The following is a 15,706-nucleotide window of genomic DNA, read 5'->3' on the forward strand; positions in this document are numbered from 1 at the left end:
CCAAAAGCACCATGTGAGACTCATCACTGTGTCACTGTCCTCTACTAACACACACAACGTTTAAAGAACGTTAGCCTGTGATTCTCCTCAGGTAAGTTCGAACCAAACGCCACCAAAAAAACGGATGTTTAGAGAGCGTTCCCTCAGGGTTATACAGAAGCCTAACGTTCCCTAAACGTTGCGTTGCGTCCACACGTTCGTTTTGTTTGTTAATCTAAAGCTAATGTTAGGAAAACTTGGACGTTAGGAAAAACACAGGAGGAACCTTCAGGGAACGTTCCCGCTGCTGTCAAAGTTTCCCCACCGTCATCAAAACATTTGACCCACATTTGCAAAAAAAATCAAAAAAATCTGTGTTTATACCACGAAAAAGGCGTCGGATGAGGATCAGATGATGATGCAGAACAATCAGCGGCTCTGTGATTAAAGGATGATAATCAATAAGCCTGACAGATTCACACACACACACACACACACACACACACACACACACACACACACGCAGAAAGAGTGAAAAATCATCTAATGAAGGGGAATCACAGGCTCCAGCTCTGTGTAATGTTCCAGTTCCTATTTTATACAAACGGTGATTCTGTGACAGACAGTCTTAACAAGCTCTCTGTGCATGTTTACCTTGTGATTCGTGTAGTAGTACTCACCCCCCCCCCAACACCCCCCCACATCTCTTTTTCCTCATCAGTGTCTCAAACGAACCTCTCTCCTCGACTCAAAGCTGTCACTAAAATAGCATCCACATTATGGAATAATCCAGCTTCCTGTCGTTATGAATCGATACATGCGGAGAAAGAACGCACGGTATATCTGCGATTCAGTCCGCGAGGGGTGTGAAAACACACTGGACACACACTGGAGCAGAATCAATAACTGACAAAAGCCAGCGGAGCATTCAAGTGCAAAGTGGCTTCAGCCACAAAGTTAAATTTACATTTAAATTTCTTCTCCTCTTCTGCGTGTTCGTCGACGTCTAAAGCTGCAGTGCGTAACTCTTTTGGCCGATGTTGTTGTTGTTGTGGTTTCTGTTCGGTGTCGTTGACCAGAGACGATATAAACGGGCTCTGGTCAAGCAAAACTATCTCAAGTGTTTGTATGTATACAAATGTGTGAGACGTGTTTATTCGGTCAAACTGATAAACCGAGTGGGAATTCACATCTGAAACTTTGAGTTTTCAGTCATACTTCCAGGGTACTTTAAATCTGGCCAGTAGGGGGCAGAGTCACGTGTACAACATACCATCAGGATATAGCGATAATGAAAATTTGGGACGATATTTGGCTTCGTTTTCAAAATAAGACAACAGAACAATTTTTAATTCACAATAACAAACAGTTATGATGCAAAATTAAGCTATTGCTGTGTATCGATCATAGAACGGTACAGTATGGTACAGTTTGGAATGGTACAGCCCTGGGTCAGGCTTGCGTTTCCACTGAGAACAAGTACCTTTGCCTGCTCGACGTCGTACTGGCGCGAGGACAACGAATGACGACGTCAATCTGCGACACAACAGACAACAAAGGAGGACATCCAGCAGCTCGGTTTATTGCCGTTTGTTTTCATTTGAGATTTCAAGCTTCGCACGAGAGAAGGAGACTGCAGGCGTTTGCCTCGACTTCCACGGGATGTTAACACCGATCGCGAGGGAGTTAAGTCTTTTTCTGTCGCACCAATCGGCTAAACGTCTCGGGTGCAGCCGGTCTAACCATTTTACCCTAATGGAAGGGTGTCAAAGAATGGGACTTTTACGGCCAGTTATTTTTGGTGCTATTCCTGATGGAAACACAAAAGAATGGCTTATAAATACCAAAAACAGACATTTTAGTGATCTCTGTAATAGACTGTGTGTACAAAAAGTGGACTCCAGTTTGCTTGGTTTGGCCAATCAGGAAGTAAGAATATTGGGAACAGCCACCAGGGGGCGAGTTAGCTTGTTGCAAGATGAAGTCTATGAGAAAGTGAGCTTTCTCTTTCATTTGATTCACAATGTCAGGAAACATTTTCCTGAAGAGTTAATGGTCTAGAGTCTTCTTCAGTAGAACCCGAAGTCGTTTGTGCGGCAAAAACAGCTGGTATCGTCCATCCATCCATCATCCACCGGGGGGTGGAGGTGGGGTTGCTGTGTCTATCTCAGCTGGCATTGGGCGATAGGCGGCGTACACCCTGGAATAATTTTAATGAATTTTTGAAATTCAGGAAATGATCCATTTGCCCTGATGCACTTTGACAGTGAACTGACTTTAGTCTCAAAAACAAAAAGTATCTCGGAATGACTTGAAATTTACCATCATAATAGTCGGCATCGCCCTGAACAAGGATCTGTTGAAAATATTTGCAAACCTCTTAACGAATAATTTTAATGAATTTTTGAAATTCAGGAAATTAACCATTTGCCCTGATGCACTTTGACAGTGAGCTGACTTTCTTCAAAAAAGCAAAAAGTATCTTGGAATGACTTGAAATTTACCATCATAATAGACGGCATCGCCCTGAACAAGGATCTGTTGAAAATATTTGCAAACCTCTTAACGAATAATTTTAATGAATTTTTGAAATTCAGGAAATTAACCATTTGCCCTGATGCACTTTGACAGTGAGCTGACTTTCTTTAAAAAAGCAAAAAGTATCTTGGAATGACTTGAAATTTACCATCATAATAGACGGCATCGCCCTTGTTCCAAAGTTTTTCCAAACGGGACTCAAACCCAGGAACCCGGGTCTTCTTGTTGCAAAGGCAAGAGTGCTAACCACTACACCAACCGTGGGCCCGCTGGTATCATCCAATTGTGGAGTTTCCTGTTTCACAGCGGTGGTCAAATTCGGGAACATCAAAACCAGAGGTCCGATCATTATGCGTGACGTCCGGACCGTCTTTCCGCAGTGTTGATGCTGCCTCCATCCGTCTGTACACACAGTAAAACAAATCACTTCCTGTGTGCAGCAGGGCCGGCGAATGTCACTGGGTGACATGATGAGATCTACTGAGAAACTCTAGTTTGACACTGGTTAGATTGTAACTGTAATAATTGAAGACAATAAATTATACATAACGCGTGTTTTCTTTGGTTTTCAAAGGATAAACAGTGTAATGTGAGCGTAGTCGAAGAAAAATGCTGTAGCTTCTGTGTCTCTGTTGTTAGTTCAGGCTGCAGAGAAACTCTCTCTGATGACACAGATGTTTGTGAGATACACAGATATTAACCCGAGGCTAACCTTTGAAAAACACGGCACGTTTGTTTGTTTGTTTTCCGCCCGTCAACATGGGTGTTTTTTTTTGTTTTGTTTTTTCTAACCCAGAAGAGGATTAGTCACGGAGGGGGTTTTAGATGGATCCACACAGTCAACAGAGGCGTTATCGCGGCTCTGGAGCTTTCGCTGTTCAGTTACGCCGCCGCGAAGCTGTTGCCGCCTTCAGCCACAGACACGCCTGAAATCACGCTAGTGGAAAGACACGCCCCCTTCCTGGGGAAAACACGCCCACTTTGATGCAGATTGGGTCACAGAATAGATTTACAGGGACAGTTTGGAATTTTGGACATAAGACCTATTTTCCAACTTGGAGACGTCTGGTGACGTTTTCAAGAAATTTCATTCAGTTCTTCTAGTTGCCGAGTTAGCTGGTGCTTATGGCTAGCGCAAGTCAATGGTACATGCTAGCATTGGCATTAGAAACACTCATACCGAGGCAAATCAATTGTAACTGCAGACTATTGATGTACATATCTGTGTTGATAGAATGTTTGAAATAAAACCAACCTTGCAATTTGAAGGATTTATGTCTCAGCAGCAGCAGCAGCAGCGCGTCATACTTCCTGTTAGGCTACGGCAGCGGCGGACTGATTCCGCTGCTGCTGAGAAAGTAGTCCCTCGAAAATTCATGCGATGCGAGGTTAGTTTTGTTTCAAACATCATTCTATCAACACAGATATGTACATCGATAGTCTGCCTTTACTATTGATTTGCCTCGGGTGCACCGTGGGGTCGGTATGAGTGTTTTTCTAATGCCATGCTAGCAGGTACCATTGACTTGCGCTAGCCATAGCACCAGCGAACTCGGCAACTTGAAGAACTGAATGAATGAATTTCTTGAGTTGGAAAATAGGTCTTATGTCCAAAATTCCGAACTATCCCTTTAAGTTGTGTTTTCCTTCACTAGCTTCGCTTCCTCCGCTAATAACATTAGTGGTGGATGTGTGCCCTCTACTGGTATAATTTTGTAACTACACCACATATGAGGTCTGAAGTGATTCGCAGATTAAAGATTGTCGCTTAATTACCTTTATAAATTCTTCATCTGTTAAATTCTTAAAAGCCAATCAGTCGACTAATGGCTCACATTCATTAACACGACAGTTTAAAACCCATTAAAGTATCAAGTCATGGGTTTTTCCCTCCGGTTAATGCTTCAAAAAACATAAAAAAAATAGATGTCAGATATGATCGATAGAATCACGGTAAACAAACAAAAGCAAAACAAAGCTTTGGCAAAAAAAAAGGATTTTTGGCAAAAAAAAAGAAGATTCAAAAACCAGAGCGGATTATTTATCTGAGCAGCAGCAGCAGGACATTAGTCTTTGTTGTAGCTGTCAGCTCAGTGCGACAGGGAGGCGAATAACAGAGAGGCAGAAATCACACCCTCGTGGATTTGATGTTGTTGGGTTTTCTGTCTCTCACTGTCGCAAAAAGCGTTTTTTGGTAAAACTGTTAACACTTTAAAACAACAACTTGAAAAATATCAAGTGATAGGTTGTAAGTCAAAGTTGTGACACGTGTCAAAAGTGATGGATCGATTCATCAGCAGGATTTTTTTTCCTATTTCTGTATTCCGAGTGTCGCTGCAGTCGTTTGTCACTGGTGACGGTGGGGGGGGGGCGGAGCTAAGGTCGAGGTTTGACCGCGTGATGATGATGATGAGCGTTCGCGACGGAACTGAAAATGAAAGTTCACTCGCTGAGATGTTGTTGTTTGAAGTCTCTCAACACTCTCCTCCAGTCTCTCAGAGAGAGAGAGTTAGAGGGTGACATTTGTTCTGCACCTCTTTAAATAAACAGTGACAGGGAAAAGCAGAGAGTGAATGAAAATGACCTGAGTCTGTTTGTGTTTCTTCAGCATGACGATCATCATCTGTAGGCCTGTCAAACAATGACTTTTTGCCCCCCCGTGAATCACGATTTATCGCAGAAATGCTATAATTAAAGGCGCCATATGTAAGAATGTGGCCAAAAACGGTTACGATATTCAAATTCAAAATTACGAGGTCTTTTAGCCAAAACACGATTTCTAAAACATAAACATGATTTGCAGTCTGCAAAAATTTTTTTTTAATGCAAATATTTTGTCTGTACTGTTGTTGTTGGTGAGTTCAGTTTGTTATATGAACATTATTCCTGAGTTCACTGGTGTTTGTGCCACAATAACTCATTCGTATGAATGAACCGTGGCTGCAGCATGAACTTATTATATTGTGTAAACAGTCTAAACCATTGGTTCTCAAAGTGTGGCCCGGGGGCCAATGGCGGCCCGCGGAAACATTTCTGGCGGCCCCGCAATGAATTACAGTTGATAGTTTTAATCCAGGAGCTACTAAGCTTGTTAAATGTTTATTGGACATTACTGGATACAGACCAACAAGTGTAAACAAAAATACTGGGTATATAACTGGTTTCTATATGGTGAATTTTAGTGTATTATTGGGTAGTAAGCAGGTAGCTACAGCCCCCAATTACTAGCTATTTACCCAGTAAATATATGGTAACAGAAATGTGTTACTTGGTATTAACCTGTAATTAGAAGGTAAGAACAATTATTACAAATAATTACCCAGTAAATTATAAAGGGTTATTATATTAACGCTTATATTACTTAACGCTAAACTGTAGAACTGCAATCTGGTCATTAAAATTATTACAAATGGGATTTCTCTCTGGTTTTTTTTTTGTTTTTTTCTTCCTTTGGCGGCCCTCAGTCCAGTGTTGGGTTCCTAAATTGGCCCTCAGGTATCAAAACTTTGAGAACCCCTGGTCTAAGCTGATCAAACTGTACGTAGAACTCAAAGTTTGGCCCTTTAATTCACCAGCGTCGGTTTATTTGGACAACTTTCTTTTGTGTTTTCGCAGAGCTATAAACTTAAATCACAGACATATGGGGTCGTGTATGTGTGATTCCCGTACTGCGGCTTTTATTATTGCTCAATTGTGGGGAAAATAAGGCCCAAAAGTGCCCTTACGGGTTGACGTTGGCGCACTTTTCATTGGCTACTGAAGTGCAGCGATAATGTCCGTTGGATTGGGATAAATGTTTATGTTTTTCTTTGGTTCTCGGGACCACTTGGTCGTCTTTACAAGCGTTCCTTTGCTCTCCGTCCCGTTCCCTCTCTCGCTCCCAGTCTGCTTTTATTTCACTTGGCCGCTCCCACTTTTCTGCCACCCATGTCTTTTTTTTCCCCCCGAAAAAGAGCATATTTTCTCCTTTTAAGGAAGGTTGAACTCGCTCGGACCCAAACTCGACGCAGTCAAATATATCATCCTCACAAAGGAGAGGAAGGCAGATGTTTTTATTAGGGTCTGGCTGGAAGACGTTACTTAATGCTGCCATTAGGGGCTTGAGTCCGGGTGGGAGGAGGAGGAGGAGGAGGAGGAGGAGGAGGAGGAGGAGGAGGATGAGGAGGAGGAGGAAGGCTTGTCCCAGTGAGGGTTTGAAATTCTCCTGGGTGTAAATGTAACAGGAAGAGGGTCAATGAGGCACATTTCCAGAGAAAGCAGAGGTCAGCGTTTCCCAGTTTGTTCATTTATTACCGCCCCCCCCCCCCCAAAAGAGTTATTAAGCTTATTTTAGCACATTTGTTTGTGAGCAGCATCATTTAAAACATATTTTTCAGGAACGTAGCGAGAAATAATCACACTTTGGTGTTTTTTAATTTCTTTTTTTAAAGTGGTCGTTAAGCTTCCGAGATCGAGGAATGTCTTCACACTGTGAATCCGGGAATCGAGCGGCTTTGTTGGAGGTTTATTCTCTCAGTGATTTCTTTAGTTTTTATACAGGTTTTTGCGAGCGCTGTATGAAATAAACGGTGTTTAATTTTGACAACAAATCTTGATTTAGTTTTAGGGTGAATTCCAATTCCTTGCTTAACCCTCAATCTCAAAAATGCGCTCCCTCTAGTGCAAGTGCTGTCCCGATTCTCAGAAAAATTAAGTTGAGGGGCAAGTTTAAGGGCTGCATCGCCCTCAATATTGAGATTTTCTGAGACCACCCTTGGGAGCAAGGGCTACCCAGAATGCATTGCGTGTTTTCACATAACAAAGATCGAAAAAGCGACGAAAGCAGCGAAACGAGTACGCTACAAATTAAGTATTTTCTTTGTTAATAGAGGTATAGAAGTTATGACTAAATATAATCATATTTTAGTATATTGTTAATATTATATTATACTATTAGTATTTAAATATTACGTCCAGCGAGTCCCGTCGCCTACAGCCGACTCCTTGAAGCAGTTTTGTGGGAAATATGAAGAAAGTGACTTAGCTCGTTTTAGCCAAACTCTGAAATGTAACGTTTAACAAAGCCTCGCTTCAATACTTTTAAAAAATATGTTTTAATTTCACTAATGGAACAAACTAGAGCAGAGGTACCAAATGAGATGGACAAACAATTCTCTGTGTCAGCGCAGTGAGCAAGCTTTTTGAGGTAATGTGATATCAAAATACAACAGCTAGCATTTCACACACGTCACTTTTCTAATTTCTTAATGTCATACTGCAAGTGCCTCAGCCAAGCCATTTGGACTTGAAAAGTAAAGTAACACAACAGTAAAATATAAATAAAACTTGCCAAAGTATTGTCAATGAGCTAGCTGCTTGTGGCTAACAATCTAAGAAGCTAGCCTCTTGTGAGACTAGCAATGCTCGCAAGCAAAGAAAGGGTTTGTTTTGTCTTTTATGAGTTTGAAGACACAACAAGGAAGAGATAAACATCATATAACACAAGGTAACTTCTTTTAAATAATTCATAACATTAGCAATCAGGCTATCAACTGGTTTAAAGTGCATTTTGTTGATACACTGGTCTTCATCTTATTTTTTATTGCTACAACCTTATTGACAAATCATAATAGATCAATATTTTCCAAAAATGTTAAAGTTTTAAACATGACATTCATGACTATCCTCACCTAAGAGCACATTTGTGCAATTTTTACTGCCAACTCTATGGTACCTAATATACCTAATATGATTTTTTAAATGAGTACACCAGCCACTCTCGGGAGATATGTTCGACAAAAGAGCCACTGCTTCATTTTATGCATGTTATTACAAACCTTTATGCATAAATCAGGAGTAAAAGCATTGGGGGGAAAAAAACCTCTCTGCGTATGTATTTGGTGAGTCAAAAACAGCAACAACTGTATTTGAATATTTTAGATTCAAATCAATTACATTTCAGATTCTTCATGCCCTACTTCTGTTCGTAAATGGTCAAAAAATGAGAAGTTTTCTAAAATCGCTCCTTAAAAAGTCCACAAACGAGAGCGACGTCTGGAAATATGACACCATCTAAGTTGGCCTTTCATGAGTCGTGTGCCAGAAAAAAAAAAAAAAAAAATCTGTCTATTGGAATAAATTCCTCACTTTTCCCCACTATCACAGTCACTTTGAGTGAGTAAGAGCCGAGCTGTTTGGTATGCACAGACCCTGGAACCTTTTAACTGATAAACACACAGTATGAAAACTACATTATGGATATTTTATGCCATTTACGACTCGAAAACCAAAAAAGTGAATGTCTCATCGGTTGAATGTTTGAGGAAAAGGCTGATTTCACTCACACTTTCGATTAAGTGATTTATTGATGAAGCGTCTCGAGACTGGATTAAGGGCCGTCGTGGGACATTAAAAGTCAGCCTTTTTGAAGAGAGAGAAGTTTTTGTTTGTTTAGTTAGTTTGTATAGATTTAGCACGACTGTGTGTATTGATGGCTCACTGCTTCATAAAATGCCTCTAAGGTTATTGACCCTCTTAGCTATAAGCTCTTCGGGTGATCAGTTTCAAAGGTGCGCCTAGAAATCAGTTGCTCAAAAGGAAAATAAGCCCAAAAAGCTAAGAGAGAGAGTAGCCGCGAGGAGATAGCGAGCCCCCCCGCATGTATTTTTTCATGAATTAGAAAACTTCTTCTCGGTTGGACAGGACTCCTTGGTTGGATTAACCCTCGTACATAATATTAACCTGATTCACGCAGCTGACGCTCGACAGCGACTCTCATGCTTCAGCGAACGTCCCCCGTTCTGCCGATTATTGACGAATCGTACGTATCGCACAGAATCAGCGTGACGCCCACGTTGACGGTCCACGGCGTCCGACCCGCAGACATCTGTTGTTATCGCCGTTTCGACTCGGCGTGGTGGCAGAGTAAAACCACACGGTATCGGCAGTAAATCGGTTATTTTGTCATCAACGAAGGCAAGAAGTTAAGACTAAAGAGGTGATCGAAAAGAGTTGATGCTGTTTTAAAACAACACAGTAATTATTAAAACATTAAGGAGAATTCTAAAGCGAGAGCTTCTCAAATGCTATCAAAAATGAAGCCAAAAATACACAAACTAGTACTCATTTTCATAGTGTAAATAAACAGATAGAGGTAGATCTCGATTTCTACCATTAAGTAATAATACAATTAATACTGTCCTTCATGATGCAACCCTCCCATTCATCCCGGCTTGGTACTGGCACAAGCAGACCCTGTGATTAGGGTCAATATAGAATGTCCAATTAACAATGGGGCAATGGGCATTGGGCACCTCCGGGACTCAAATTGGCAACCCTTCAGTCACAAGCCTAGTTCCCTTTCAGCTTCTCTATGGGATTCCCAATGGTACAATTAATAAAAAACTACAAAAATACCATATGTCATAGTTCGTATATATCAAACTTAACAACAAAAGGAACACAAGACATCGGATTAACAAATGTAGGACTCCTCAAGTGTGTCCAAGAACTAGAAAGGATGTTCTTCTTCATCCTTTTCCGCACTGTAAAAACAAGGTGGTTTGAATCAATTCAAATGCTACATTCTCTTGTAACATACATTTGACAGTCATCTGTATAAAAATGGAACGGCCTGCCATGTTTCCAAAAGATAGAATCCACGGGGAAGCGGATACATTGAGAACAGGAGGGGCCCGAGGATGGAACCCTGTGGCACACCGCCATAGAGGACCAATCCTGACACAGAAGCTTCTATCGGCCAAATAATAATACTTAGGTCCCATAGAGTGGTCCTGTTGCACATAAATGTTAGTTATGGAGGTCTACTTACATATATTAACTTGTTTTTATGGTCAAAAACCTCCTAGTTGCTGTAAACGAGCCGATTGAAATCCTCTTTTCTGACGCTGTTCGTCAGCCGTGATGTTTCAGAGTCTTGTGATTGGCCAGTACTATTCAGCACTCCCGCTCTCAGAAGCGCAGCTCCCCCCTCTGGATAGATGGATGCACTGCTACTCATTATCAAAACATTGTTTTAACAGTGTTTAAAAATAGCTTCTTCACGACTCCCCGCCACAGTCCCTTTTTATGACTTTGACCCAGAGTCAGAAGACACTGTCGCTCGTGAAACACCTCCACAACGGACGTTATTCTTCTTCTGCGGTTCAATGTACGCAACCGGATGTGTCGGGACTAGTGCCCGGAGCAGGAGGATCTGCTGTTCAGGAGAACCGATGCTTACGTAACTATTACGGGATTTTCAGAGATCTCGCTGAGCCCCGAGATTACAATAAAACACAACGTTCTCAGCAGTGGCTGAACTGTTTGTTTCGAAACTTCAGGGCTTCATAAACAAGGTAATGACGCTGATACACACCAAAAAAAACAGCGTTAATAGGAACTTCCGGGGTCTAGGTCCGCTTTAATACCTACAAAGTGCTGTAGAGCTGCAACTAACAATTATTTTCGTAATCGATTAATCCTTCGATTATTTTCTCGATTAATCGATGAATCGTTTGGTCCATAAAATGTCAGAAAATGTTAAAAAATGTTGATCAGTGTTCGTCAAAGCTGGAAATGACTTTAATGTTCTTTAATGTCTTGTTTTGTCCACAAACCAAAATGATTCAGTTTGAATGATTTCTTTGTTTATGTGGAGCAAAGAAACCAAGAAAATATTCACAATTAAGAACCTGAAACAGTCAGAAATCTTGTTTTAATCATGAAAAAAAGCTTCAAACCAATTATCGATTATCAAAATTAGTTGCCGATTAATTTAGTAATCGATTAATAATCGATTCATCGATTAATAATCGATTCATCGATTAATCGTTTCAGCTCTAAAGTGCTGTATCAAATGCAGCTGTCGGATTTAAAAGCACAAGAATGACAACATTTCCAAAGTGGCCAGAAGAATGTAATTAACGTCTTTTAAACCCGAAAATAAACGCACCAAAAATACCGTTTATGTCCAGGAAGCCTCCCGACTGAGTGGGAACAATTTTCTTGAGGAGTTTTGAAAGGATCCGGAGCTTAAGAATCAGCCTAAAAAAGCTGCATGTATAGAGAAGAGCGATGCACACAGGCACCTTCTAATGAACTAATGTCTCTGCTCCACTGGTGGTACGTCACCACGGTTCTAATTAGAGCTCCTTGATTTACACGATAATTTGACACGAAGTCAACTTTCATAATGCCGTATCATTTCGCGCTTTCGCTCTTAGCCCGCGGGGCTCGCGGAGCTGCACCTTGACCACCGTTGATTAGCTTTCGCCGTTAATTACAGTCTCTCTCCCTCCTGCTTACGGGAGCTATTTACCTGCGAAACACTCTAATGACTGCAGTCTGAAGGCCCCGCGGCTTTCCCTTCCTGAACGGTGAACGGTGGATTATTTTTTTGATATCGCTGCCGATTGACTTGTTCCAGCATTCGGAGAAAATTAAAAAAGGTCTCACCTCGACGTCTTTGCGGCAAAGGATGAGTTTTGTGAAATGAACGAGGCTTTAATTGCCTCAGAAAATAAGCAGCGGCCTTGCTTTAGCTGAACCGACGTCTGTCTCTTATTGTTGTTGTCTGTCGTCTGTTGCCTGGTTTCTATTAAAATGGATCACACGTTGGAAGAAAACTTTCAGAGCTTTAATAAGATAAAGTCAGCGTTTGTGTGAGTTTCCATTAGGGGCTGACCAAATCATCTTTTTTTTTTTTCTCTTTTTCAATTTACAACAGAACAAAAGCAGCAATTTAATCATTCAGTTGTTGACTGTGTTTGATGCCAAATGCCAAACTTTATCTCGATGGTTCTGTTTTTCGTCTTATCAGACTGCAAACGCATTAAAAGTATTGTGATTTATTTCTGATTTATTTTTAACGCTGCAGTGATTGATCAATTATGAATTTATTGCTAAATTACTGTTAACAGCACAATTTTGATCACTGATTAATCTGCATTTTTCAGCTATTTTTTTCTGGTTTCTTTGCTCTATATCCAATCACAATTGGGTATTTTACCCCCAAATTATTCAGTCCAAGAGTTACTTCATTGAAATAAGCAATAAGTAGCTGTTGATGTATGATGGTCTTAATTAATTGCTGCTTTGCGTCTATTTTTGTTGTTACAATTGTTTGTTACACTAATTTTCCGCTTTGGTTTTTGCTATTTTTCATGGAGGGATGTTTTGACTTCTAGACCTTCATTGCCTCAATCTGTTCTTATACTTCTTTCAAATGTTGCTAAGTCGAACCGTATAAGGTTCTTCGGCTTGTCCTCATAGGAGAACCCTTTTTTGCTCCAGGTACAACCTTTTTTTTAAAGGTTCCACCAAGAACCCCTTTAAAACCCTTTATTCAGGAAAGGGTTTTTAAAGGGTTCTCTGGATCAAAATGGTTCTAACTGGAACCATTAGTGTTACCAAGAACCCTTAAAAAACACTTTCTTCGGGAAAGGTTTTTTTCAGAAGCAAATGGTTCCAGGTAGAACCTCGGCCCTTGTAGAAGGACCCATTTGAAACCCTTATTTCTAAGAGTGTATAATTGATAAAAAATGTAGATTTGGTAGATTTTGAGAGTCTTATCAGATATGGTTTCTCCCTCTCCAAACCAAATCATTCAGGAAAGGGGTTTTAAAGGGTTCTCTGGATGGGTGTTTCAGAAGCAAATGGTTCCAGGTAGAACCTCAGCCCTAGCTTCAGGACCCTTTTGGAACCCTTATTTCTATGAGTGTATAATTGATGAACAATGTAGATTTGGTAGATTTTGAGAGTCTTATCAGATATGGTTTCTCCCTCTCCAAACCAAATCATTCAGGAAAGGGGTTTTAAAGGGTTCTCTGGATGGGTGTTTCAGAAGCAAATGGTTCCAGGTAGAACCTCAGCCCTTGTAGAAGGACCCTTTTGGAACCCTTATTTCTAAGAGCGTAAGCGAGTCTGACAGTCGGTGCTCATGCGTCAATGGTCTCCTCTCGTCTCCAGGTCCAAGGATCTGATCAAGGAGGCCATCTTGGACAACGACTTCATGAAGAACCTGGAGCTGTCGCAGATCCAGGAGATCGTGGACTGCATGTACCCTGTGGAGTATGGAAAAGACAGCTGCATCATCAAGGAGGGCGACGTGGGCTCGCTGGTCTACGTCATGGAAGGTAAAAAAAAAACAAAAAAACACAAGAAGTCACGAAAGAGTTCTATAATTACCTGTTTTAAAACATTTAGGTTTGCTCGTGGAGACTTTTCAAACCTCGCCCTGTCAACAATGAAAGGGCATTATTAATGGATGCCTCCAGGGCAAAGATCTAAAGCTCCAAACTAAAGCACTTGCTGTGTGAGTCATTCATGCCCCACTGTTTTTTGTTGTTGTGTGTTCTATGCTGCCATGTTGCCTCCTTAATGTGTCATCATTTTAGACGTACATGTGTGTTTTTAAGAGCAGTAACTACGGCCGCGATTCTGAAATAAAGAGGGTCATTCGGTCCCCGACAATGGATTTCACTTCCAGAGTAAATGGCCTCAATCAGCGCCCGCGTGATACAGTCGAGGTTAAACTTTGCGACTCGCAAACGGCAATGTCGAAATATGGAATTTTCAAAAATGGGCCAATCGCTGCGCTCTTCCTCTTGACCTATAATTTGCGTGACTCTAATGAGGATTACAAATAAAAGGCAAACAGCGCTAATGGAGAATCAGAACTTAGAGGCAATATTACTGTAATTTGTTGCTTGACATTTAAAGGTTGGAATTTGTTACCGGGGGAAAAAAAAAAAATTGCAGATATTGATCGCTGCTCCTGTTGTTTCACGTCGCCCATCATTGCCACAACATTTCCAGGATTCAGCTTCGAATATTGTTAAAGAAAGTATATAATAAACATTCAGGGGGATTTTACCGAAACTGGGAGAGACAAATGTGTGACTATAAAAGCAGCGGGCTCTCGGCTTCCTTCAGGCAGCGGCGGACAGGACTCCAGAGACAGACCGTGTCTGTTTGGATGCCAGTAAAAAATGTTATGGCTTCTCTCTCCCTCTGTCTTCATCTGCTCTTTAACTGAGTGACTGTGGGTCTGAATTCAAAATCCTTCCCTGCTCCTCAGTCATCTGTAACTGTGACTTTAAAGGGACACGTCTCGCTTCAGTGCACCAGCATAGTCTTCTTTTTGAAATCCTTGAAAGTTTGTGAGTAGACACGGACCATTGAAAGTCGATATTTAAGTTGTTTGTCACGACGCCACCTTCTGTTTCGTGTGTCTTGCATTGCTTGATGTACGTCAAAGGTCACACAGAGTGGTCCTGTTGCACATATATGTTAGTTATGGAGGTCTACTTAAATACATTATCTTGTTTTTATGGTCAAAAACCTCCTAGTTGCTGTAAACGATGTAAAGCCGATAGAAATCTCTCTTTTCTGACGCTGTTTCCCAGCCGCGATATTTCAGACATAAATCTCACACCCAGAAGACAGAGTGTGTTGTGATTGGCCAGCCAGCATAGAGCCTTCCCAACTGTCTTGTGATTGGCCAATACCCGGAAGTGACTTAATTAGCACACCAGCTCTCAGAAGCACAGCTCCCCCCTCTGGAACGGTGGATGCACTGCTACTCATTATCAAAACATTGTTTTAACAGTGTTTAAAAATAGTTTTGTCACGACTCCCCGCCGCAGTCCCTTTTATGACTTTGACCCGGAGTCAGAAGACACTGTCGCTCGTGAAACACCTCCACAACGGACGTTATTCTTCTTCTGTGGTTCAATGTACGCAACCGGATGTGCCCGGACTAGTGACCGGAGCAGGAGGATCTGCTGTTCAGGAGAACCGGTGTTTATGTAACTGGATCGTGGTTTTTCAGAGATCTCGCTGAACCCGAGATTACAATAAAACACAGCGTTCTCAGCAATGGCTGAACTGTTTATTTTCGAAACTTCAGGGCTTCGTGAACAAGGTAATGACGCAGATACACACTAAAAAAAACAGCGTAAATTGGAACTTCCTGTCTAGGTCCGCTTTAACTAGGCCTATGAAGAACAAACATGGAGTCGCGATTACTCGCGGTGTTGCGGCGATTCCATTGCAGAACAACGAGCGAGTAAAGCTAAGCAAAGAGCATGGGAAATGGAACGTCCAACTTCTCCGTCTCACCGAAGACAAATTACAGAAGTCTGACTTTGACTGACCCAAGATCCCAAAGACAATCGCTTGTCCAGATGCAGAGCGCAATCTGCAAATC

General features: G+C 41.4%; 1 protein-coding gene across 3 annotated transcripts in view; it reads left to right on the forward strand.

Annotated features, from left to right (window-relative positions):
* Positions 1–15,706, forward strand: part of LOC310934377 (cGMP-dependent protein kinase 1) — a gene marked incomplete at both ends in the record, with an annotated part of 169,169 nt that overhangs the window by 17,377 nt on the left and 136,086 nt on the right. For all 3 annotated transcript variants that reach the window (XM_083898089.1, XM_083898087.1, XM_083898088.1), the window contains one exon: positions 13,465–13,631. In XM_083898089.1, coding sequence (XP_083754215.1) covers positions 13,465–13,631 — 167 coding nt within the window. The remainder of the gene's footprint in view (positions 1–13,464; positions 13,632–15,706) is intronic.

Source organism: Microchirus variegatus, assembly GCF_963457635.1.
Source record: "Microchirus variegatus genome assembly, chromosome: 11".
Taxonomy (NCBI): Eukaryota; Metazoa; Chordata; class Actinopteri; order Pleuronectiformes; family Soleidae; genus Microchirus; species Microchirus variegatus.